Genomic DNA, 27,483 nt, shown 5'->3' with positions numbered 1-27,483 from the left:
CTGAAACTTGCTTTCTGACTGTAAAGTGAAGTTGGATGCTTTATTAGAAATCTTTGTAATTTGAGGTTATTGGATGAATTATATCATGCAAAAAAAAAAAAGACTTAAGGTGGTAAAATAGAACAGGTCTTGTGATCACAGAAATGATACAGCTTCCCAATTTTTTTATCTTTAACCAAAAAGATATTGCCTGTATAAGACAAATGAGTTTTTATTTCAAATGAAACTATGTAGAAGAGGTGAATGTGTATCTCTGGATGGTACTCATGTTAAGATTCTCATATTTCTAAGGAACTATTAAGGTCAAGGTAATTTCTGAGTAAGGAGTAAGATGATAGGGATTTAATCAGGGCCATAAATGTATTAAGTTAAGACTTAAATAGCATTTACATGTGGTATTATTACTAGCTCCATCCTACAGGTTTGGAAACTGGCACAGTCTAACCATCCAAAGTCACCTGGATGGCCTATAGCAGAGTGGAGTTGAACATTGGCAGCCTGATCCAGTGTTCTTGGGTTTGTGCTCTTAATCTTAACAAAGAGCAGAGAGGCTGGGGAAGCAGTTGGAGTAGTGGAAGAAAACAAAAAGGAATTAGAGAAATGAAGAGGTATAAAGACAAAAGAATCAAGGGACAGGAAAATACATCAAACTCCCTTTTCCTCCAGTCCTCCAGCCACTAGAGAATGCTCCCATAATAGTTGTAGAACTCTATAATTACATGTAATAATTTATTGGTACCTGCTGGGGATGGGAGAAGAAGGTCAGGTTGGTAATACATTTGCACTTAAATGAATGATGATGATTGAAAGGAGAATTGCCACAGCAATGATTATAATCTTTCTGAAGTGTTTCCACCATATTCTCCTAGAAATCTTTCTTGTTTTGGGGGATTCTTTGGCCTGAAATAAAAATAAACACATTTAATGGTATCTTTACATCTCTGGATTAATAGGCACACTCCAATACTTATTATAGCTATCTGAAAGGGTTTTGATCAATTCCAAAAAGTCTCAATACATCTTAATAGCATATTTTTTGGCCTCTCTAAAATGTTTAATCTCATGTCAGTATAATTCACAGGGGAGAAACAATTCAGTCTTTCTTGTGTGCATGGTAAAACATACCATAAAATTTACCATTTTAACTATTTTTAAGTGTACAATTCAGTGACATTAAATACACTCACAGTGTTGTGTAACTATCGCCATTATCTATTACCAGGATTTTTTCATCATCCTGAGCAAAATACAATCTTTATATTTTCATATTTTAAAATTATAGTAAGAACACTGGTACAATTATAAATTCCAGTCAGTTGGGAAACTTCTCCCTTAATAGTTTGATTCCTTCCTAAACTCTCTATTAGCAAACATGTTTATGCTAGAACTCTGGAAGCATTCACAGATGTAGGTAAAGGGTTTTCAGATGTTAATGATTTATAAGTCTTAGAACTAGAATTTGAATCTATCATTCCTAATTCTTTAAAAAATTTTATCAAATGTACATCACAGTGGTTCAACAGTCCCTTGCCCACTCCCTTCCCTGTTGTTAACCACTAGTCACTTCTCAGTGTCTGCATCTAATGCTGCTTTGTTCCTTCTGTTTTGCTTTGTTTTTATATTCCAGGAATAAGTAAATCATATGGTATTTCTTTCTACGCCTGGCTTATTTCACTTGAGCTTACTCTCTCTATCCATCCATGTTGTTGAAAATGGCAGGATTTATTTTCTTTTTCTTAAAAGTTGTCTATTTCTTCTAAGTTGTCCAATTTATTGGCATATAATCTTTCATAGTATTCTCTAATAACTCTATTTCTGCTGTATTCGTTGTGATTATTCCTTCATTTCTGATTCTGTTTATGTATGCACACCCTCTTTTTTTTCTTGATAAGTCTGGCTAGGGATTTATCTATTTTCTTTATTTTCTCAAAGAACCAGCTCCTGGTTTCATTAATTTTTTCTATTGTTTTATTCTTCTCTTTTATTTCTGCACTGATCTTTATTATGTCCCTCCTACTGACTTTGGTTTTCATTTGTTCTTCTTTTTCTAGTTTCTTTGTGAGTTTAGACTGTTTATTTGGGATTATTGTTTCTTGAGGTAAGCCTATATTGCTATGCACTTTCCTCTTAGAACTGTCTTCACTGCATCCCACAGATTTTGGGCTGTTGTGTTGTTTTCATTTGTTTCCATGTATTGCTTGATTTCTGTTCAAATTTGTTCATTGATCCATTGGTTATTTAGAAGCATGTAGTTTAACCTCCATGTGTTTGTAAGTCTTTTTGTTTTCTTTGTGTAATTTAATTCTAGTTTTATACCACTGTGGTCTGAGAAGCTGCTTGATACAATTCAATCTTTTTAAATTTATTGAGGCTCTTCAGAAGTGACCTAGTAGTGATCTATTCTGGAGAGTGTTCCATGTACATTTGAGAAAAATGTGTATCCTGCTGCTTTTGGGTGGAGTGTCTGGATATGTTATGTTAAATAGATATGTTAAGCCCATCTGATCTAATGTATTGTCCAGTGCCTCTGTTTCCTAATTTATTTTCTGTCTGGTTGATCTATTGATGTGAGTGTTGTGTTAATGTCTCCTGATATGAATGTGTTGGAATCTATTTCCCCCTTTAATTCTGTTAGTATTTGTTTTGCATATTTAGGTGTTCCTATATTGGTTGCATAGATATTTATAATGGTTATATCCTCTGTTGACTGACCCCTTTATCATTATGTAATGTCCTTCTTTGTCTCTTGTTACTTTGTTTTGAAATCTATTTTGTCTGATATAACTACTACTACTCCTGCTTTTTTCTCTTATTTGCATGCAATATCTTTTTTCATCCCTTCACTTTTAGTCTGTGTATGTCTGGGCCTGAAATAAGTCTTTTGTAGACATATACATCGGTCTCGTTTCCTTATCCATTCTGCTACTCTGTGTCATTTGATTGGTGCATTTAAGGTAATTATTGATAGATAAGTACCTACTGCCATTTTATTAATTGTTTTCTGCTGGTTTTTATATCTCCTCTTTGCTCCTTTCTTCCTGTCTTATTTTCTTCTTTTGTTATTGATGGTTTTCTTTAATATTGTAATTGGATTTCTCTTTTTAAAATTAATTTTTGTGTTTGTGTATTTATTGTGGGCTTTAGTTTGCTGGTTACAAAGGTTCAAGGATAGCTTCTTTACTATATAATAGTCTACCTTAAATTGATGATTACCCTATTTCAAACACAATCTAAAGGTACAGTTTTTTCCTCCTACTTCCTCCTCCCATATTTTTTGTATTAGATGTCATAGTCTGCATTTTTTTGTGTATCCCTTGACTGATTTTGTGTATAATTTATTTTGCTTCTTTTGTTTTAATTTCTTACTTTCCTGGTAATTAGTTGGCCTATCACCTTTACTGTGGGTTTATTTTCACTGGTGAAAGCTATTTAACTTTATGGTCATTTCCATCTACAGCAAGCTCTTTAACATATCATCTAAGACTGGCTTCGTGGTGGTAAATTCCTTCAACTTTTGTTTATCTGGAAATTCTTAAACCCCTGTTTCAAATTTAAATGATAACCTTGCTAGATAGAGGATTCTTGGTTGGAGGGTACTTTTGTTTCACGAGATTAAATATATCATGCCAATCCTTTCTGGCCTGAAGAGTTTCTGTTGAGAAGTGTGCTGATAGCCTGATGGGATTTCCTTTATAAGTACTCTTTTTTCTCTGTCTGCTTTCAACACTTTCTCCTTATCCTTGATCTTTGCCATTTTAATTATTATATGTCTTGGTGTTGTCTTGCTGGGGTTCCTTTTGTTAGGGGATCTCTGTGCTTCCATGACCTGAGTGTCTATTACCTTCCCCAAATTGGGTAAGTTTTCAAAAATTATTTCCTTAAAGAGACTTTCTGTTCCTTTGTCTTTCTTTTCTCCTTCTGGTACCCCTATTATGAGAATAGTGTTTCATTTGGATTGGTCACATAGCTCTCTTACCATTCTTTTATTCCTAGAGATCCTTTTTTCTGTCTGTTCCTCAGCTTTGTTTTCCTGTTCTGTAATGTCTATCATTTACTGTCCCCTCTACATGATCTACTCTACTTTTAAATCTCTCCATTGTATATTATTTCAGATACTGTATTTTTCAGCCCTGGGTGACTTTTTCAGGTTTTCATATCTTCTCATTGAGATCTTGAATAATTTTATGTAAATCTATGAGCATGTTTATGACTTTTATTTTGAAATCTTTATCAAGAAGACTGGTGATCTCTGTTTCATTTAGCTGTCTTTCTGGGGTTCTGTCTTGTAGTTTTGCTTGGATCGAATTCCTCTGCCTGCTAATTTTGTCAGGGTTTCTGTGTTGCTTCCTTTGTATTAGATGTCTTTGGCAGTTTTTCTGGTCTGAAGAGTAACACCTTTGTGAAGAAGGTGCCCTGTATTGCCCAGAAGCTCAAGATTCTTTACTCTGTAGAGCCTGGTTCTATTTTGCAGGGGCCGCAGTTCTTGGCATGTCATGGGTGGGGGCACCCTTTTGTCTGGCTTTTGTAGTGGTCTAAATCTGGGTAGGCAGTTTGCTTGAGCTGCTGCCTTTGTGATCAGCTCAGGAATCTCTGTTGAGCTTGCTGTAGGCTGGGCCTCCCTCTTCCTGGCCTGCAGTAATGGCGGGGTTGCAGGATTAATGGGGTGGGCAGACTGATGTGCCCCAGCTGGATGCACAGCACTGGGTTTGGACACACATCAGGAGGAAGGAGCTCCCAGGGCTGGCTCTTCTAGGCACCTCTCTGGTTGGGCTGAAATGGAGTCAATCAACCTGGAAGAGTCTCCCTCCACCTTCCAGGCAGCTAAGCCTGCTGCTACTGCTGGGCCAACTGGGTTGGTTCCCAGCAGCACGCAGGGAGGTGCCTCGGGGCTGCTTTGTCAGCAAGGGGGATGGAGCATCTAGAGCTCCTGAGAGTTCCTCACCCTTTTCTGTGTATTCAGCTCTACTTAATAAGCTTTACTAATTTTGTTACTTTGAACAAGTTACTCTTTGAGCCTCAGTTTCCTCATTTTCACTTCACAATTTTACTTAAATGCCACTATCTCCTATCTCTAGCCCTATTCCCCTTTAGTATGTTGTTTACCCCCAATGTACTTACCTCTTATCTAACATTATGTAAATTTTACTTATTTATTTTTAAGAATGAAGCTCCAGGAAGGCAGGTAGTTTTGTTTCACTCAGTGCTATATTCCCAACAGTACATGGCATAGAGCAGGTGTTCAATTAATATTTATTGAGTGAATAAATACATCTATTTATTAAATGGGGATAATGGTGTCTGCTGCATGATAGCTCAGATTATGGAGATTGAGATAGTTAATATGGTGTATATATACTGCCATATAAGAATAAATTATGCCATTATAATTAATATTTTTGACTGAGATGGATTTTATTAAGTGCAGGTAAAAAAGTTTCACGTCTTAACCTTACTAAACCTAAATAAAATAGTTCACTTTTATTAGCATGCAAAAAATAAAGAATTAAATGTCCAGTGGGAAGAAAATGAAACAAGAACACACAAATTGTAAAATTCCCCCCTTTTTCTCACTGCAGAAAAAAGCTTTATCTTCATTTAGTTCACTCCTTTTTGTTTTTAAAGCATACAGAACTCAAATAGCCATGATACCAATAAATTACTTGATGCTTACATGGACTTCTGCAGTCCACCTCCTGGATAAGAAGTAAAACTTTGTAACATATTTCAATGAACTTTCTTCATGCATCAAATCAGCTTTCTTATTCTCAGTATATATGCTATTCCAAAAGCAAAGTCAAGGTACATAATAACCATGTATGCTATAAATGGTATGGGTCCTGGTATGCTACTCAGGTGGCCTCATGATTCTACTCTATGACATATGGGAGCCCCAGGTTTATATAGCCAACAATAATGTATACTTTCCAGGATGCTATAATTTATTAAATGCTTTAAAGGCCAGTACTTTATGACACACATGTACTTTTGCATAATAATATGTAATATTCGTAATCGTGTGTGAATATTCCTATTTTACAGTATTGAAGAAAATGAGGCTCAGAAAACTTTAAGTTACTTGCCTAGAGTCCTATAGCTAGTAAGTGGAGCTGGAATTCAAATCTAGGACTGCATGACTCTATATTGCTTTGTGTAGAAATATTTAATGTATAAACTGACTTTATGTTCTCTCTTTTACCTTCTCTTTTATTAATGTAGTATGAGTAAAAACAGTATTCTTCCCTACTCTTTTCCAACCCTGATAATTTTCAGAGATAATCACAATGAGCTCTTTTTTTTTCACTTGACAAAACTAGTTTACTTAGGAAAAACGTTACACCAGTAGAATTCAGTTGATAAAAAAATTTTCTTTTAAAAATGTCACTGTGAAACTTTCCCAGATGAAAATTCAGCAATGCAAAGCTTCTCTAGCTGTAGAATTAAACACAAGTAACTTTTGAACCCCCCTCCCACCAATTTGTCTAACATAATTACAAGAACAAATGGCCAAGGACAAGTGAGTGCTGGCACCTCCTTTTTTTTTTCAACACGTTTTAATGTTGTACACATACTATATAAAATGATTCCTAAGCATTACACAAGACTGCTCTCACTTTGTTTTTAGTGACCAATATTAACAACAGGCCAAATAAATTTAAACTGAGTTTTAAAATCAGGTAAATTCAAAATGGTTCAATGTTGTTCATTTTCAGGTTCAAACAATGAAAAGGAAGCATTTCAGACTGAAACAAACAAAAAACCGAAACTAAACCCAGGCAAATGCTTAGTTAACCTAAAATGACATTTTGTACACATGTAACCTTATTTGCTTTTTGGGAACTGTATGCAGCACATTGTGCTAAAAGTATGGAATAGTTAACACTTTCAGTCATTTACTGGAAATAAACATGTAGAAACTAAGCAACCAGTTAAAACCATTAATGCACAACTCCTAAGTTATCAGCATGGAGCAATAAAGCAGATAACTGAATAATTTAAGTAGATGCAAATGGACCAGCCATCTTCATTCATAATTCTTGGCAATCTACTCAGGAAAATTAATTTCTTGACGCAGTTGAACAATTCCATTCCAATCTCGTGCCGCCTTCTTGGCTCCGCCCCCCCACAATGAGCTCTTTTTGTCAGTTTTGTTTGTTGCTGTTTCCCTATTACCTGGAACAGTGTTTCCAAACTGGAGGTGGTATGACAGTGTGTGGAGACATTTTTTGTCATGACTGGCAGTGCTTCTACCGGCATCTAATAGAGAGAAGCCAGGGATGCTGTTGAGCATCCTACAAGGCACAGGACAGTTGTCTTCCTCACATCCCACTCACCCCAACAATAACAGCCTGGTCCAAAGTGTGCTGAGGCTGAGAAACCCAGACTCCACAAACTGTCTGACATATGTAGTGCTTGCTCAATAAATATTGGATGTGCCTCATTTAGCTGTTAATTTTTTTCCTGGTGTTTGTTTTCCTCTGCATTACTAGAATGCATATGCATTTCCTGATTTTTCTGTTTCCAACATGGAAAAGAGGGCAAAACTCTTACCATGCTCTCAAATCCTTCTTCCCCACGTACACACCTTTCTCTTTCCTATCCTCTCTTTTTGTTTAACTTAAACTGTAAATATTTGCTGAGCAATGAAGTGCATTTGATTATATTGAGTTTAATGTGTAATTAACTTCCTGGTTTCTGTGAAACTAATAATAGGTATATAGTAAAACAAAATGTTTTCATTTGTTAGTTTTTAATCTACTAATCAGTGATTCATTCCTAAACACTCTAAAGGAGCTAAAAAATATCCTCCTTTTGCCTGCTCCTGTGTTGGATCCTCCTGCTTTATCCTGAAGAAGTTCCTCACAGACTCTTTGACCTGCTCCTATCTGGTTTGGTTGGGTTTCTAGGTTTGTTATATAGCTTTAACCTTGAGATTTTTCTCACCAGTATCCCGGGAATGTCCCTCTCTTGTGTTGGGCCTTCTGTTTTCTCAACCTTATGTCTATCCCTTTCTTGATTTATTCCCTCCCAGTGGTGAAAAAATCGGCCAAAAAATTGCCTTAGGAAGTGTGAGTAGGAGATACATTTCTGAGAACTTACATGCCTACAAATGTCTATTCTACCCTTACAATGAATTGGTAATTTGGGTATAGAAATCTAGTGTGACAATCATTTTCACTTAGAGTTTTGAAAGCATTCCTCCATTTTTCCTTAGCACCCATATGCTGCTATTGAGAAACTGGTGCTATTTTAATTAAAATATCTTTGTTTTCTCTCTCTGAAATCCTTTAGAATCTTCTCTTCCTTTTTAGTGTTCTGTAATTTCAAGATGCCCTGGTATGGTCCTTATTTTTGATCATTGAATCTGGGAACTGATTTAGTTCTAGGAATTTTTCTTGTATGACTCTCCTTTTCTTCCCTCTGATTCCTTCATTTTCTCTCTCTGAACCCCTGTTACTCATATGTTGATCTCTTAGACTTACCTACTTTTTAATTTTTCCTTTTTGTCTACTTTCTGAAATAATAGCTATTTCATAATAATTCTATTTAATTTTTAATTTTTACTATTATTTTAATTTTCAAAAATATTTTTTTGTTCAATGAATAAACTTTTATATAGCTTTCTGTTCTTGTTTCAGGTATGAATTATCTCCTAATATTTCTCTGAATATATTAGAGGTTTTTATCTTTTGCTTCTGCATTAGGTTTTGAGTTCCTTTTTTCTTTTTGTTTATTTATAGAGACTTTCCTCAAATGTCTCATGATCTGTGTTGTTGATTTACTAAAATGGTAATTGGAAACTAAGTATGAGTGAGTGAGGGCTGTCATTTGGTAGGCTTCACTGCAGGATAATCTGGTGTGAACCCAAACATTTCTTCGGGGAATGCCTCAATATGTGTAGGGTCAGCATTTGTAGGTTTTTTTTCTCTTGGTCGAGTCAGTTTTCCTAAAGAGGAATCCTCTCATCTTGACTGGGGGATTGGGAAGTGGTCACCATATTCAGGATAAGATTTTTCACTTAGTTTATCTGATTTTCATACACTAGCCACTCTGGCCTCAAATGCATCTGATAGCTGACTTTAGAACCTCTCTGGTCTATTGTCTTTATTTTCCTTTATCCGGGAAAAGGAGAGGAAACAATGTGGCTGTAAAAAGTAAGAAAGGGGCTCTACAGGTAATATGTTCCTTTTAGACTTTATACCCAGTTTCTTCTTTCTAGACCCCTACTACATGTCTACTTTTACAAGTACTATGTTTCTCTAATTTCTCATCCTTTCCAAGGTTCTTTGTCCTGGATCAGTTTGTATCTTAACGTCTTCTCCAGCTGCAAACTTATGTTTGAAAAATTACTGCTCTACTGAGACTAGTAAGTACTCCTAATCCATTTTCTAGGTTCCAAAATTGTTGACATTTCTTATCTGTTGTATTTTCTGTTGTTTTTCTTTTATCCTAGTGGTTTATAGATAAAATCTCTAATTATTGTTTTATTTATCATTTCACTGGAGTTTTGAGAGTATACCAAGATAAATGTGTATGTTTAATCTGCCAAGTTAAAAATCCATGACCCATATTTATCTGTAGGCAGACTGACAGAAAGCTTGTTGGCCTGCATTTTTGTTAAAAAAAAAAATCTGCTCAAGTAGTGATTTTACAGCATCTTACTACGCTGATGGACAGTGACTGTGAAGGGGTATGTTGGGGGGACTTGGTGAAGGGGGGAGCCTAGTAAACATAATGTTCTTCATGTAATTGTAGATTAATGATACCAAAATTTAAAAATTAAAAAAAAAATATGCTTTTAAAGAACTTTCAGTAGAATCTTTTACAAAAAAGATTCATGGAAAAGAGAGAGAAAAAAACTAATTAAGCTAGGCAAAAATAGAGGGTTTAGTGAGAATGATTATATACTTTGTTAAAATAGTGTGAGAAAAATTGTAAACTACTTCAGTCAAATTTCATTTTTTATTGAGCTGCTTCTACTCAACTGGTTTCAAAGAGGTGGTTATTTTTCCCCATGTAATCATGAAAATACAATGTATATAAAAAAGTGGGATTTGTTTGGAAGGTAAGGCAGTAAAATAAACATTTGTAAAAAAATTTTTTTGCTATAATTTTCTGGGATTTAGATGTTGGCTCTTTTCCCATAAAAAAGACACATAATATAACCTAATAAAAATCGATCTGGTGATATGGCAGATTACGTAACCCCATAAAATGCCACTACTATACTCAGAAATGCTAGATTTAAAAAATTGATAATTATTAGCAAACTTTTAAATGTATAGCTGAACTTGGAAGAAAGTAAGAGTAAGGCCTGGTGCAAGAACCTAAGAAAGCATTGAGAAGTTGAACAGATGATGTAACCCCTTTGGATGTGAGGGGTGGTATGTTGGCCTGTCATCAGGGTTTAGGATTTTAGTGCTCAGAGTGACAGCAGTCTAAGCCTTGGGCTCACATGTGGAGAACAGTGGAATTCTACTGAATCCTGTTAATTAGGCTCAAGGCTTTGGAGTCTTCCTTGACTCTCTCACCACACACGCAATCTTTCAGCAATTCCAATTCACTCCAGACAGATCCAGAATCCAACCACTTCTCCCCACCTATACTGCAGTAAATATTCATTTAGTGTTGCCTATACCTTTACCACTTTCTTTGCTCTTTATTTCTTGCTGAAACGTAGACTTTTCATCTGAGATCATTTTCCACCTACCTGAAATATTTTAGAATTTCCTTCAGTGAAGATGTGATAGCCAGCTATGCACTAAAGAATTGAGCTCCCTTTCCATAATGTGTGCTTGTTGCTGGCAAGAGAGTCTCCAACCACAGACCACATTTCCTAGGCTCCTCATCCACCCCGTGCTGTGTTCCTCTCTACTTGCACCTATGCAAAGATATAAAACTAATTCTTACCAATAGATTGTGAGTAGAAGTGATGTGTGTCATTACGGGGTTGAAACAGTAATAAGCAAGTGTGCTTACTCCATTCCTTATTTAACCAGGTGCCACTGAATTTGAAGACTGAAGCCCAAGGCAGTGGGAGAATCACAAAATGGAAAAAGTTTCGGTTCCTGGATGACCAAATGAAAATCTGCCCAATGAAAACTGTCTCAGACTTTTATAAAATCAAGAAATAAGCCTCTGAGGTATATTCATAGAGGCAGTGTTTTTCTAACTAATATTGAATTTGATAGTAGGAGGAGATACTGTTATTACAAAACTCTAGAACATTGGCTTAACCATTAGGTGGTAGGCAGTGAAGAAACTGATATTAGAAGCTGGAAAGATAAAGACTTGTGCAGGGTAAAATATTTGCTAAAACTATCACCAGCGATAACTTGGAAGGCACACAAAGTGCCTATTGAGTCTGTCGCTTTAGAAGAAAAAGTTAGAAAAAAACGGTAGTAGTGTTGGTTCTTGTTACTGGCTGCATTTAGCAAGGCAATAATTGGCTGCTTTGCAAGAAAAAATGAAAATAGGGTGCAGAAATGTTGAACATTGAAAGTTGGGTAAACAGATAGGTTTTTTTGGTCCAAATAATAAGAAATAATTTGAAAAGGCCTTTTAACACCAAATGCCCATTAAGAGTCTACCCTTCTGCAATAACAACAAAACCCCAAACCTAGTAAATTGGGTAAAGGACTTGAACAGACTTTCTCCAAAGAAGATATACAAATGGCCAATAAGCACCTAAAAAAGATGCTTAACATCATTAGTCATTAAAGATGTGCAAATCAAAATGATACCACTTCATAATCATATTTTTTAAATTTTGGTATCATTAATCTACAATTATATGAGGAATATTATGTTTACTAGACTCTCCCCATCACCAAGTCCCCCATACAAACCCCATTACAGTCACTGTCCATCAGCGTAGTAAGATGCTGTAGAATCACTACTTGTCTTCTCTGTGTTGCACAGCCCTCCCCGTGCCCCCCACCACATTATACATGCTAATAATAATGCCCCCTTCCCCATCCCCCTTACCCCTCCCTTCCCACCCATCCTCCCCAGTCCCTTTCCCTTTGGTAACTGTTAGTCCATTCTTGGGTTCTGTGATTCTGCTGCTGTTTTGTTCCTTCAGTTTTTTGTTTGTTCTTATACTCCACAGATGAGTGAAATCATTTGGTACTTGTCTTTCTCTGCCTGGCTTATTTCACTGGGCATAATACCCTCTAGCTCCATCCATGTTGTTGCAAATGGCAGGATTTGTTTTCTCCTTATGGCTGAATAATATTCCATTGTGTATATGTACCACATCTTCTTTATCCATTCATCTACTGACGGACACTTAGGTTGCTTCCATTTCTTGGCTATTGTAAACAGTGCTGCGATAAACATAGAGGTACATATGTCTTTTTCAAACTGGGCTGCTGCATTCTTAGGGTAAATTCCTAGAAGTGGAATTCCTGAGTCAAATGGTATTTCTATTTTGAGCTTTTTGAGGAAACTCCATACTGCTTTCCACAATGGCTGAACTAATTTACATTCCCACCAGCAGTGTAGGAGGGTTCCCCTTTCTCCACAACCTCACCAACATTTGTTGTTGTTTGTCTTTTGGATGGTGGTGATCTGTACTGGTGTGAGGTGATATCTCATTGTGGTTTTAATTTGCATTTCTCTGATGACTAGTGATGTGGAACAACTTTTCATGTGTCTGTTGGCCATCTAAATTTCTTCCTTGGAGAACTGTCTGTTTAGCTTCTCTGCCCATTTTTTAATTGGATTATTTGCTTTTTGTTTGTTGAGGTGCGTGAGCTCTTTATATATTTTGGATGTCAACCCTTTATCGGATCTGTCATTTATGAATAAATTCTCCCATACTGTAGGATGCTTTTTGTTCTATTGGTGGCTGTCCTTTGCTGTACAGAAGGTTTTCAGCTTGATATAGTCCCACTTGTTCATTTTTGCTTTTGTTTCCCTTACGTGGGGAGATATGTTCATGAAGAAGTCACTCGTGCTTATGTCCAAGAGATTTTTGCCTATGTTTTTTTCTAAGAGTTTTATGGTTTCATGACTTACATTCAATAATGGATCAAATGGTCTTTGATCCATTTTGAATTTACTTTTGTGTATGGGATTAGACAATGATCCAGTTTTATTCTCTTACATGTAGCTGTCCAGTTTTGCCAACACCAGCTGTTGAAGAGGCGGTCATTTCCCCATTGTATGTCTCTAGCTCCTTTATCGTATATTAATTGACCATATATGTTTGGGTTAATGTTTGGAGTCTCTATTCTGTTCCACTGGTCTATGGATCTGTTCTTGTGCCAGTACCAAATTGTCATGATTACTGTGGCTTTGTAGTAGAGTTTGAAGTTGGGAAGCGAGATCCCTCCCACTTTATTCTTCCTTCTCAGGCTTGCTTTGGCTATTCAGGGTCTTTGGTGGTTCCATATGTATTATAGAACTATTTGTTACAGTTCATTGAAGAGTGCTGTTGGTATTTTGGTAGGGATTGCATTGAATCTGTAGATTGCTTTAGGCAGGATGGCCATTTTGACAATATTAATTCTTCCTAGCCAAGAGCATGGGAAGAGTTTCCATTTGTTAGTGTCCTCTTTAATTTCTCTTGAGAGTGTCTTATAGTTTTCAGGGTATAGGTCTTTCACTTCCTTGCTTAGGTTTATTCCTAGGTATTTTATTCTTTTTGATGCAATTGTGAATGGAGTTGTTTTCCTGATTTCTCTTTCTGCTAGTTCATCGTTAGCATATAGGAAAGCAACAGATTTCTGTGTAGTAATTTTGTATCCTGCAACTTTGCTGAATTCCAATATTAGTTCTAGTAGTTTTGGAGTGGATTCTTTAGTAGGGTTTTTTATGTACAATATCATGTCATCTGCAAATAGTGACAGTTTGACTTCTTCCTTACCAATCTGGATGCCTTGTATTTCTTTGTTTTGTCTGATTGCCATGGCTAGGACCTCTAGTACTATGTGGGGAGAGTGGGCTTCCCTGTCTTGTTCTTGATCTTACAGGAAAAGCTTTCAGCTTCTTGCTGTTAAGTATGATGTTGACTGTGGGTTTGTCATATATGGCCTTTATTATGTTGAAGTACTTGCCCTGTATACCCTTTTTGTTGAGAGTTTTTGTCATGAATGTATGTTTAATTTTGTCGAATGCTTTTTCAGCATCTATGGAGATAATCGTGGTTTTTGTCCTTCTTTTTCTTGATGTGGTGGATGATGTTGATGGGTTTTCTAATGTTGTACCATCCTTGCGTTCCTGAGATGAATCCCACTTGGTCATGGTGTATGATCCTCTTGATGTATTTTTGAATTCGGTTTGCTAATGTTTTGTTGAGTATTTTTGCATCTATGTTCATCAGGGATATTGGTTTGTAATTTTCTTTTTTGGTGGGGTCTTTGCCTGGTTTTGGTATTAGGGTGATGCTGGTTTCATAGAATGAGTTTGGAAGTATTCCCTTCTCTTCTATTTTTTGGAAAAATTTAAGGAGAATGGGTATTATGTCTTCTCTGTATATCTGATAAAATTCTGTGGTAAATCCATCTGGCCCAGAGGTTTTTCTCTTGCGTAGTTTTTTGATTACTGATTCAATTTTGTTGCTGGTAATTGGTCTGTTTAGATTTTCTGTTTGTTCCTTGGTCAGTCTTGGAAGGTTGTATTTTTCTAGGAAGTTGTCCATTTTTCTAAGTTTTCCAGCTTGTTAGCATATAGATTCTCATAGTATTCTCTAAGGATTCTTGGTATTTCTGTGGGGTCCATTGTAATTTTTCCTTTCTCGTTTCTGATTCTGTTGATGTATGTTGATTCTCTTTTTCTCTTAATAAGTCTGGCCAGGGGCTTTTCTATTTTGTTTATTTTCTCAAAGAACCAGCTCCTGGTTTCATTGTTTTTTTTCTATTGTTTTACTCTTCTCAATTTTATTTATTTCTTCTCTGATCTTTATTATGTCCGTCCCTCTGCTGACTTTGGGCCTCATTTGTTCTTCTTTTTCAAATTTCAATAATTCTGACTTTAGAGTATTCATTTGGGATTGTTCTTCCTTCTTTAAATAGGCCTGGATTGCTATATACTGTCCTCTTAGAACTGCCATCACTGCATCCCACAGATGTTGGGGCTTTGTGCTGTTGTTGTCATTTGTCTTCATATATCACTTGATCTCTATTTTAATTTGGTCATTGATCCATTGATTATTTAGGAGCTTGTTGTCAAGTCTCCATGTGTTTGTGAACTTTTTTGTTTTCTTTGTACAATTTATTTTTAGTTTTATGCCTTTGTGGTCTGAGAAGTTGGTTGGTAGAATTTCAATCTTTATCAATTTACTGAGGCTCTTTTTGTGGCCTAGTATGTGGTCTATTCTGAAAAATGTTCCATGTGCACTTGAGAAGAATGTGTATCCTGCTGCTTTTGGGTGTAGAGTTCTGTAGAAATCTATTAGGTCCATCTGTTCTAGTGTGTTGTTCAGTGCCTCTGTGTCCTTACTTATTTTCTGTCTGGTGGATCTGTCGTTTAGAGTGAGTGGTGTGTTGAAGTCTCCTAAAATAAATGCATTTCATTCTATTTCCTCCTTTAATTCTGTTAGTATTTGTTTCACATATGTTGGTGCTCCTGTGTTGGGTGCATATATATTTAGAATGGTTATATCGTCTTGCTGGACTGACCCCTTTATAATTATGTAATGTCCTTCTTTATCTCTTGTTACTTTCTCTGTTTTGAAGTCTATTTTGTCTGATAGTAGAACTGCAACACCTGCTTTTTTCTCCCTGTTGTTTGCATGAAATATCTTTTTCCATCCCTTGACTTTTAGTCTGTGTATGTCTTTGGGTTTGAGGTGAGTCTCTTGTAAGCAGCATATAGATTGGTCTTGCTTTTTTATCCATTCTATTACTCTGTGTCTTTTGATTGGTGCATTCGGTCCATTTACATTTAGGGTGATTATTGAAGGATACTTATTGCCATTGCAGGCTTTAGATTTGTGGTTACCAAAAGTTCAAGGGTAGCTTCTTACTATCTAACTGTCTAACTTAACTCACTTATTAAGGTATTATAAACATGTTTTGATGATTCCTTATTTCTCTCCCTTCTTATTCCTCCTCCATTCTTTATATGTTAGGTGTTTTATTCTGTACTCTTTCGTGTTTCCTTTGACTGCTTTTGTGAGTAGTTGATTTTATTTTTTGCCTTTAGTTAGTTTTTGGTTGGTCTGTTTTCCTGGCTGTGATTTTATTTTCTCTGGTGACATCTATTTAGCCTTAGGATTGCTTCCATCTAGAGATGTCCCTTTAAAATATCCTGTAGAGGTGGTTTGTAGGAGGCAAATTCCCTCAACTTTTGCTTGTCTGGGAATTGTTTAATCCCTCCTTCATATTTAGATGATAATCGTGCTGGATACAGTATTCTCGGTTCAAGGCCCATCTGTTTCATTGCATTAAATACATCATGCCATTCTCTTCTTGCCTGTAAGGTATCTGTTGAGAAGTCTGATGAACACCTGGTGGGTTTTCCTTTGTAGGTGACCTTTTTTCTCTCTCTGGCTGCCTTTAATAGTCTGTCGTTGTCCTTGATCTTTGCCATTTTAATTATTATGTGTCTTGGTGTTGTCCTCCTTGGGTCCCTTGTGTTGGGAGATCTGTGGGTTTCCATGGTCTGAGAGACTATTTCCTCCCCCAGTTTGGGGAAGTTCTCAGCAATTACTTCTTCAGAGACACTTTCTTTCCCTTTTTCTCTTTCTTCTTCTTCTGGTACCCCTATAATGCAAATATTGTTCCATTTGGATTGGTCACACAGTTATCTTAATATTGTTTCATTCCTAGAGATCCTTTTATCTCTCTCTGCCTCACCTTCTCTGTGTTCCTGTTCCTTGATTTCTATTACATTAATGGCCTCTTGCATCTCATCCAGTTTGCTCTTAAGTCCTTCCAGTGATTGTTTTATTTCTGTAGTCTCCCTCCTAACTTGATCCTTTAGCTCTTGCATATTTCTCTGCAGATCTATTAGCTTGGTTATGACCTTTATTTTGAATCATTTTTCAGGAAGATTGGTTGAATCTCCCCAGGCTCCCTCTCGGGGGTTGTGTGGGTAATTCTGGACTGGATAAAATTCTTCTGCCTTTTAATGGCAATAAGGGTACTTGTAGGCAGTTGGCATGTGTGTCAGCTGTAAGAACAAAGTCCCTTCCTTCTAGCTGAATGCCTTGTCCTTCTCTGCTGCCTATGCTGGTTATCTGCACATGGGGAGCAGCTTCTGGTTTTATTTCCTGAGCTGCCGCGGGCGTGGCAGCTGTTGGGGCCTCCCAGAGTCCCGCGGGGAGTGGCAGTTATGCCGGGCATGCCCTCCTGCTAGAAGGTGACCCTTTGCACCCTGTCTCAGCTTCCTCTATCTGTGCCAGTCAGCCACATGCTTGCAAGGCCTCTGAGTCTCCCCTGGGTGGCTGCGGAGGAGGCTCTGAGCAGGTTCTGGGGGTGTGGCCACTCTCAGTATGCTCCCCTGCTGTGGTGGGGCCGTGCAGGAGGGGGAATGGATGGGAGTCTGTTTATCACCATGAGGGGCTTCAGAGTTGTGCTGCCGCCCAGGGGCTTAGGGTGCCCAAAGTTCCCCGGGATTCCCAGCCTTCTGGGCTGAGTGTGCCAGCACAATTCCATCCAGTTGTGGAGCCCCTGTCCATTTAAGACTTTCAAAAAGCACTCGCTTTTCTTTTGTCCCAGGGGCACCAGCTGCGGTGACCCACTCACAGGTTTTACTGTTCTGTTTCCCTAATATCCAGCACACCATGCACTGTGTGTCTGCGCTCCTGGTGCGGATGACTAGGGCTGGGAATTTAGTAGTCCTGGGCTCCCACTCCCTCCCCACTCTGATTCCTCTCCTTCTGCTGGTGTGCTGGGGTGGGGAGAGCGCTCAGGTCCCACTGGGTCATGGCTTGTATCTTACCCCCTTTGTGAGGTGCTGAGTTCTTGCAGATGTAGATGTAGCCTGGCTGTTGTACTGTATTCACTGGTCTCTCTTTTAGGAGTAGTTGTATTTGTTGTATTTTCAAAAATATATATGATTTTGGGAGGAGATTTCTGCTGCCCTACTCATGCCACCATCTTGGCTCCTCTCTCCATAATTCCATTTTTATAGTTATAATTTAAAAAATGGAAAATACGTGTTGGAGAGGATGTAAGAGAAACTGGAACCTCTTACATTTTTTGTGGGAATAGCTTGGGGAGTTTCTCAAGAAGTTAAACATAGAACCACTATGTGATCCAGCAATTCCATTCCTATGTATACACACCAAAGAATTGAAAACAAGTATTTGAGCAAGAACTGGTACATGAGTGTACAAACAGCATCATTCATAGTAACCAAAAGGTGGAAACAACCCAAGTGTCCATTGAATGATGAATGGATAAAGAAATTGTGGCTTACCCATGCAATGGAATATTATTCAGCCATGTTAAAGGGTGTGGCATAGATCAACCTTGAAAAAAATCATGCTCAGTGAAAGAAGACAGACAGAAAAGACCACAGATGGTGTGATTCCATTCATATGAAATATCCTGCATAGGTAAATCCATAGAGGAGAAGGCAGATTAGTGGTCACCAGGGGCTAGGCTAAAGTAATTGCTTAATGGGTATGAGGTTTCTTTTTGGGGTGACAAAAATGTTTTGGAATTGGAGAGGTGGTGTGTATACAACACTGTGAATGTACTAAATATGCCACTGATTTGTATTCTTTAAAATATTAATTTATGTTAATGTGAATTTTACTTCAATTGAAAAGAAAAGATTCTGCCCTGCAGTAGAGATCAGATTGAGGGCATAAACTTTCTATCCAAGTCTAATGTTGCCTTTAAATTGAGAGGGAGGGCAAGGTAACAAAGAAATAACAAGGCTTCAGAAATATTGTCTAGAAAAGAACTTTACATGTGGCTACAGGCACGTGGAAATGACTAGAAGCAAAGAGATTAGAAATCAACTAAGTTTTGAATGGAATTTTAAGTAAACTGGAGTTTTGTCCTTTGAAAAGAAAAAATAATTTAATTAAGAAAAGAAGTTAGGAATGAGAAAATAAAGCCAATCATAGGCACAGGAAAGACCAAAAAAATTATATGAGAATACAATTGCACATGGAATATAACATAGTTTTTATATAGTGAAGAGTCAGTCTTTTGAGGCAATAACCATAAAACTGTAACAGTGAATTGGGCAACACATACAAATATTTAATGTGCAATTCATCATATTAACAGGATAAAGAAGAAAAATAACATCTGTATTAATGTAGAAAAGCATTTGATAAGATTTGAACCCCTTTAATGACAAAATTTCTTAGCAAATGATGTACAGAAAGGAAATTTTTATAACTTTTATGTTAAAAGGCATTAATAAAAATCTGAAGGTAAATTTAGCACTTAATTGGGAAGCATTAGAAATACTCATTTTTGATCAGGAACACAAGGACTTCAGATATCAGCATTTACATTCAGTATTTGACTGGAGGTCATAGCTAGTGTAGTAAGACAAGCAAAAAAATCTGTCTATATATCTATATGTCTATCAAGAAAAAATATCCAGCCATTATTTATATATTATAGAACTTCTATGTAAAAAAACACAAAAAATACCCATAGACAAACAATATTACCAAAAAAGTTCAGATTTGGGATACAAAATCAGTATGCAAAAATTGGTTGTGCTCCTATTAACCAAAATTGTTTTTTAAGTACAGATAAAAAAATATTATTTTCAATAACAATTAAAAATGGTATGATATCAAGGAGTGAATTTTTTAAAAGGTATGTAAGACTACTATGGGAAAAACTATAAAACTCTACTGAGTAAAGATTGAGACCTAGAAAATGAGACATAAGATGTTCAGAGATGGGAAAACAATACTTTAAAGGTATCAGTTCTCTCCATATTAATGTAATTCCAACTAACATCTTAACATTTGTGTGTGTGAGGGACTTGAGACGTACATCCTAAAATTCACTGAAAGACAAAGAAGCAAGCCTTGCCAACACAACTTTCAAAAAGTATAAAGTATCTTGCCCTACAAGATAGTAAGACTTTTTATAAAACCACAGGTACTAAAATGGAGTAGCATTGGTTTAAGGATATAAGAGTAGTAGATTCAAATATAAAAAAATCAAAAGAATGGTAGCTGTTCACATATGAAGACATATTGTGTGATAGGGTCGCCATTATAAACCACATGGGAAAAGTTGAACTATTCAATAAATGGTGTTCGGGCAATTGTTTTTTTACACAGAAAATAAAATTTGATTCCTACCTCATAATAAATGCAAAAAAAAATTCCAGATGTCTTAAAGATCCATGTTTTGGAAGCAGAATTTAAAACTTTTAGGAGACAAAGGGGACAATATAAGAGTATCTTTATAACGGGGGAAAGGAAGACGTTCTTAAGGCACAGAAAGCATAAACCATGAAGGACAAAATGGATACATTTGCCTACATGAAAGTTAGAGACTTGTGCCCTAGGAAAGATACTATACACAAAGTTAAAAGTCAAGTGTACCGAGAGAACATATTTATGCTTTATAAAGCTACAGGTATACCTTGGAGATATTGCTGGTTTGGTTTCAGACCACTTCAATAAAGTGAATATTAGAAATAAAGTGAGTGAAATGCATTTTTTGGTTTTCCAGTGCATGTAAGTTATGTTTGCACTATACTCTTTGTGATGTGTGCAACAGCATTATGTCTAAAAAAACAATGTACTATACATACCTTAATTAAAAAATAATTTATTGCTAAAAATGCTGACCATAATCTGACCTTTCAGTAGTAATCACTGACTGTAATCATTGATCACAGATCACCATTACATATAATTATAATGAAAAAGTTTGAAATATTATGAGAATTACCAAATTGTGACATAGATAAGTGAAGTGAACAAATGCTGTTGGAAAAATGGTGCTGAAAGACTTTCTTTAGGCAGGGTTGCCATAAACCTTCAATCTGTAAAACATGCAATCTCTCTGCAGAGTACAATTAAATGAAGTGCAATAAAATAAGGTATGTTTTTAAGTATTAGAATAAAGAATTGTATTCTCATTCTTTATCGTAATACTTACAAATAAGCACTTTATATATATATCCTACAAATTATTAAAAAAGACCCCATTAGCAAAATGGACAAAGGATATCAACAAGCTATTCATGGAAGAAGCTCTAATAATGCTTGAAACTGCTCAGTGTTACTCAAAATTAGGGAAATGCAAGTTAAGACAATTACTCTCTTTTCCCCACTAGATTGTTAAAAATTATAATCTCTTAATCCCAAGTATTGGGAAGAAAGTGGAGCAACAGAAAACCTCATATACTTTTGATGGAAGTATAAATTGGCAAACACTTTGGAAAGCAATTTTGAAATATTTGGTTAATTTGAGGATGTACAAATTTTAAGATCCAGTGATTCTATTTCTATGTATATATTGTAGAGTGAGGTTTCCAAAATGGGATCAAGCACTCCAGGGAGTTGCATAAGATGATCCATTGGAGAACAGGAAAATATTAGAGGCTCTATTTATTTATTTTAATCTAAAAAATAAGAAAATGGGAATGTATTAATGTTGAACTTTTGAATGGGCATTGACACCTTCTCTAGGTGTGTGTATGTAAAATGGTATATTATGAAAGTTAAGGTGTTTATGGGTAATATTACTTAGTTTTAACTAAACTAAAAAGACACATGGCCTAAACACTGAACTAATGAGGCAAATATAAACAAGAAAATGGCAAAGGATATGTCTCTGCTTCTAGTTTGAGTATTTCATCAGCTGTATTTAGATATTAAGAAAAATGATTTTTAATTAGACCTCACTTAATAACAATTACTCAAATACATTACTATTAATATTTTTCTCAGAATTAGTTTTGTGTTAAGAAAACAAGTTATTTAACATTTTGTTTCATCTTTATCTATTTTAATTTATAGCTTTCTATGTTTAATAATATATATTATAGAATATAATTTGTATACATATTTAAACCCATCCTCAAGAATTTTTTATAAGTATGCTGAAAAAAACTATAGACCACTGTCTTAGAAACATTTTTGCAAAAGTATACCAAAATAATAGTCAATAATATTATAGTAATTTTGTATGGTGATAGATGGTTACTACATCTATGGTGAGCACTTTGTAATGTATATAATTGTCAAATCACTATGTTGTATACCTGAAACCAATACTGTATATCAACTATACTTCAATAAAAAAAGTGTACCAAGAGACATGTAGAAAGGTGTTCAATGCAGTGTTGTTAGTAATAAAGAATAGTTGGAATCTACATTAATGTTTATTAAAAGGATAAGGGCTAAAGTACATTGTGTTTTTTTAAATGGTAATGATATGCTGTCAGAAGTTAAATTGATAAATTAGAGCTAAGTATATCAGAATGAATACATTTCAGAAGCATATGTTGAACTAAAAACTCAGGTTGCAGGATATGTACTTTATAATGTCATAAATACAAAGTTAAAAAATGTAAACCAATTATTTATATATATATATATATATATATATAGCTATACATATACAGAAGAGGAATCAAACATGCATGCAAATGATTCACATCTAATTTACAATGGTGGTTCTTCTGGTGAGGGTGTGGATTGAACTTGGGAAAGGTACACAGGGGACTTTAATTATATTCATATAATTATTTCCTTATATATAGGTTTATAATATACTTTTATTTATTGATTTATAATATTTCCTTATATTTGTAAATATATATATTTGTGTATTTTCTTTCTTTAAAAAACAAAGGCCCAAATCAAATGTGGCAAAATATTAAGGCCAGATAAAGCAGTCTGATGATTACAAGGGTGTTAGACATATTATTCTCAAAACTTTTTCATATGCTTGAAATAAATATTTCATAATAAAATAGTTAATTTTTCTCAGGATTCTTAACTATGGCATCCGAGACACACAATATTTAAATATCATACATAGTTCCCAATATAACAGAGTAAGGTACTGTGGATTATGGAATTTCATGACTGTAATTTCAAAATGCTTTGGAAGGATGTAGATACTATCAGCTTTCCACTGTTTGGCTGTTATGCTTTATCCATGTATTACGACACTTAATTCATACTTTATAGTTAGGTTTATATAAATATGTCTTCTGCAGTATATTAAACTGTGTCAAGTATCATATTTTATTCTTGTATGCCTGAAAATGACCAGCATAATAGCTTAGACACAAAAGAACCTCAAAGAATGCTTATTAATGAATAGTGAATGAATCTAAATGACTTTAACAGTATTATCTGTGCTCTTGTGTTATGTCTCTCATAAAGTTCAGCTGCAATCCAGGATAATGATTTACTTCATAATTACCCTTTGCAGATATAAACTGATGTGACCTTATCTTTTTCCTGCTATAAAAATAATGTAGAGGATTGCTTTGTTCAAATAAACAGCATTTAATTTAACTAACATTGAGTGTTTGCTGGGGTTGTGGTTATAATATTCATCATTATATTCTTATTGCCTCATATAGAGCCTGGCAGACAGTAGATCCTAAAGAGATATTCGTTGAAAGAACCAGTAAATTAAAGGTGCAGAAATTGCAGAGATGAGAGAGTGATAACTCTGCCTGGGCAATGAGTTGGGTTTTGATGGATGAGTTTTTTGGGGCAAGGAAAATGAGAGGAAACAGCATGTATAAAGGTGTGAAATAATGTGATGTGTATTTTGGAGAACTACAAATAGTTTGGTATTTTTTGAGATTTATAAATTATGGGACTGTGACTGGGTGATATGACTGGAAATATGGTCAGAAGAAAGCTGATTATGTTAGAGAGGTTGGACACTACTCTGTGTGGACAAAGGTTTTAAGAGGGCTATAGATAATGTTTATACTTTTATTTTAAAAGAATACTCTATGACTTAAAAAACAGCTTAGCAGCATTCCAATATTTTGACAAAACCATAATTTAGTGACATAGGACACTCACACTATCACTAGTATGTCTTGCTTTTGGCAGTTTGTTTCAAGGGCAGTAATCCTATGGCTTAGCACATTGTTTGAATATCAAAACAGGTGTGCATCACTTACAGTTGTTTGGGGATCATCTGCTCTGTTAGTGAAGATATTCGATCTTTCTTCACTCTCCAAAATTTTATCAATATTTTCGGTCATAATATTTTTTACATCAGTTACTTAATTCCTCAGTGTGGAAATTGAGCTGTCATCTTGATTTTTTTTTTTTTGAGGGCATCTCTCATTTATTGATCAAATGGTTGTTAACAACAATAAAATTCTGTATAGGGGAGTCAATGCTCAATGCACAATCATTAATCCACCCCAAGCCTAATTTTCGTCAGTCTCCAATCTTCTGAGGCATAACAAACAAGTTCTTACATGGAGAACAAATTCTTACATAGTGAATAAGTTCTTACATGGTGAACAGTACAAGGGCAGCCATCACAGAAACCTTCGGTTTTGCTCATGCATTATGAACTATAAACAGTCAGTTCAAATATGAATACTCATTTGATTTTTATACTTGATTTATATGTGGATACCACATTCCTCTCTTTATTATTATTATTTTTAATAAAATTCTGAAGTGGTAGGTAGATACAAGATAAAGGTAGAAAACATAGTTTAGTGTTTTTTTTTTTTTTTTTTTTTTTTTTTTTTTTTTTTTAGATAATTATTTTTTATTGAAGGGTAGTTGACACACAGTATTACATTACATTAGTTTCAGGTGTACAACACAGTGATTCAACATTTATATACATGATAATTCTAAGTACCAGCTATCACCATACCAAGTTGTTACAATATTTTGACTATATTCCTTATGCTATACATTACATCCCGGTTGCTTATTTATTTTACAATTGGAAGTGTGTACTTTTTCTTGGTTGTTGTTGTTAGGGCATCTCTCATATTTATTGATCAAATGGTTGTTAACAACAATAAAATTCTGTATAGGGGAGTCAATGCTCAATGCACAATCATTAATCCACCCCAAGCCTAATTTTCGTCAGTCTCCAATCTTCTGAAGCATAACGAACAAGTTCTTACATGGAGAACAAATTCTTACATAGTGAATAAGTTACATGGTGAACAGTACAAGGGCAGTCATCACAGAAACTTTTGGTTTTGCTCATGCATTATGAACTATAAACAGTCAGTTCAAATATGAATACACATTTGATTTTTATACTTGATTTATATGTGGATACCACATTTCTCTCTTTATTATTTTTAATAAGATGCTGAAGTGGTAGGTAGATACAACATAAAGGTAGAAAACATAGTTTAGTGTTGTAAGAGAGCAAATGTAGATGATCAGGTGTGTGCCTGTAGACTATGTGTTAATCCAAGCTAGACAAGGGCAATAAAACATCCACATATGCAGAAGATTTCTCTCAGAACAGGGGGGGTGAGGTTCTAAGCCTCACCTCTGTTGATCCCCAATTTCTCACCTGATGACCCCCCTGCGACTGTGCCTGTCTTAGGTTGTTCCTCCCTTGAGGAATCTTACCCGTCTCTGGCTAACCAGTCATCTTCCGGGGCCATACAGGGAAATGTAAAGTTGGTAAGTGAGAGAGAAGCCTTATTGTTTGAAATGGTTAGCTTTTTATTTTTTTGCATATTTATGCCCTGTAGCTTCTATGCCCAGCATTTGTCTTGAGGTATCTTTACCACTTGGAAGAATTATTGATATGAGGCACGAATTCTATTTAAGGGTTGTAATTAGGAAGGAAGAAGAAAAGCTATAGAAGTAGCAGGCAGAAGAAAACATGGGAAGATTGATTATTTCTTTGACATATCTTCTTGTAGAGTAACTTCAGCATGTATAGGTTTTAAGCTACTACTTAAATTGCGCACACACATTAACATAATAGAGTATAGTTACATAACCAAAGCATACCTGTAATTACCAGCCATCTCCAGTGACACCAAGAAAACCAGTTAGGCACCTTAGGCATTTGTGAAAACTTATCTATGATATGGTGGATATTGTCCAACTGAACTTGAACAGTCTGAGAGAAATCAGACAAATTAAAACAACCCATTCCTGGGGAATGTTCACATCCCTTATGTTCTTTTAACAGTAAATAGTCTGTAGTTGTAAGATTTTGGAGTGCTACAATTTGCACTTCTCCTAATTCTTGATTGAGTTCCAACAGTACAGATCCAGTCAAATTTGTTGTTTTACTGTATGCACAGGCCAGCTTAGATATCTCCTTCCTCATTCCCGTGGCAAGTCCAGGAACTGGTGGGATGAGTGCATCTACAGCTGTAGCAGTGCGTGGATCTTTGTTGGAGTTTTTTGATGATCATCTTCTGGCATGAGTCTTCCAGTGAGTGCTGATGTTGGAAGTTCTTTTTCATATCGTATCTTAGTTCAATTTCGGGGTAGCCCAATTAGGCTTTGATCCTCTGTATAAACACAAACAGACCCTTTGCCTACACTTTTATATGCCCTTTATACTCTTGTGTAGAACTCATTGGAGGTTACCACACAGGAACTGCCCTTTTTTTTTTGGTATCACTAATCTACACTTACATGACGAATATTATGTTTACTAGGCTCTCCCCTATACCAGGTCCCCCCTATAAACACCTTTACAGTCACTGTCCATCAGCATAGCAAAATGTTGTCGAATCCCTACTTGCCTTCTCTGTGTTGTACAGCCCTCCCTTTTCTCCTACCCCCCCATGCATGCTAATCTTTTTTTTTTTTTTTTGTGAGGGCATCTCTCATATTTATTGATCAAATAGTTGTTAACCACAATAAATTTCTGTATAGGGGGGTCAGTACTCAATGCACAATCATTAATCCACCCTAAGCCTAATTTTCGTCAGTCTCCAATCTTCTGATGCATAATGAACAAATTCTTACATGGAGTACAAATTCTTACATAGTGAATAAGTTACATGTTGAACAGTGCAAGGGCAGTCATCACAGAAACTTTTGGTTTTGCTCATGCATTATTAACTATAAACAGTCAGTTCAAATATGAATATTCATTTGATTTTTAAAGTTGATTTATATGTGGATACCACATTTCTATATTATTATTATTTTTAATAAAATGCTGAAGTGGTAGGTAGATACAAGATAAAGGTAGAAAACAGAGTTTAGTGTTGTAAGAGAGCAAATGTAGATGATCAGGTGTGTGCCTGTAGACTATGTGTTAATCCGAGCTAGATGAGGGCAATAAACATCCATGTATGCCAAAGATTTCTCTCAGAACATGAGGGGGGAGGTTCTAAGCCTCACCTCTGCTGCTCCCCATTTTCTCACCAGATGGCCCCCTGCGACTGTGCCTGTCTTAGGTTGTTCCTCCCTTGAGGAATCTTACCCGTCTCTGGCTAACCAGTCATCTTCCGGGGCCATACAGGGAAATGTTAAGTTGGTAAGTGAGAGAGAAGCCTTATTGTTTGAAAAGGTTAGCTTTTTACTTCTTTGCATATTTATGCCCTGTGGCTTCTATGCCCAGCATTTGTCTTGAGGTGTCTTTACCACTTGGA

General features: G+C 35.8%; 1 protein-coding gene across 2 annotated transcripts in view; it reads right to left on the bottom strand.

The window, feature by feature from the left end:
* Positions 1-213: 213 nt before the first annotated feature.
* The window catches only part of LOC118923036 (uncharacterized), a 57,386-nt gene continuing 30,116 nt past the window's right edge, over positions 214-27,483 (bottom strand). For both annotated transcript variants that reach the window (XM_057502381.1, XM_057502382.1), the window contains exon 5: positions 214-900. In XM_057502381.1, the coding sequence (XP_057358364.1) occupies positions 763-900 (138 nt within the window). In that variant the 3' untranslated portion in view covers positions 214-762. The remainder of the gene's footprint in view (positions 901-27,483) is intronic.

This window comes from Manis pentadactyla, chromosome 5, assembly GCF_030020395.1.
Source record: "Manis pentadactyla isolate mManPen7 chromosome 5, mManPen7.hap1, whole genome shotgun sequence".
NCBI classification, from domain to species: Eukaryota; Metazoa; Chordata; class Mammalia; order Pholidota; family Manidae; genus Manis; species Manis pentadactyla.
This window is presented reverse-complemented; position numbering and strand designations above follow the sequence as displayed.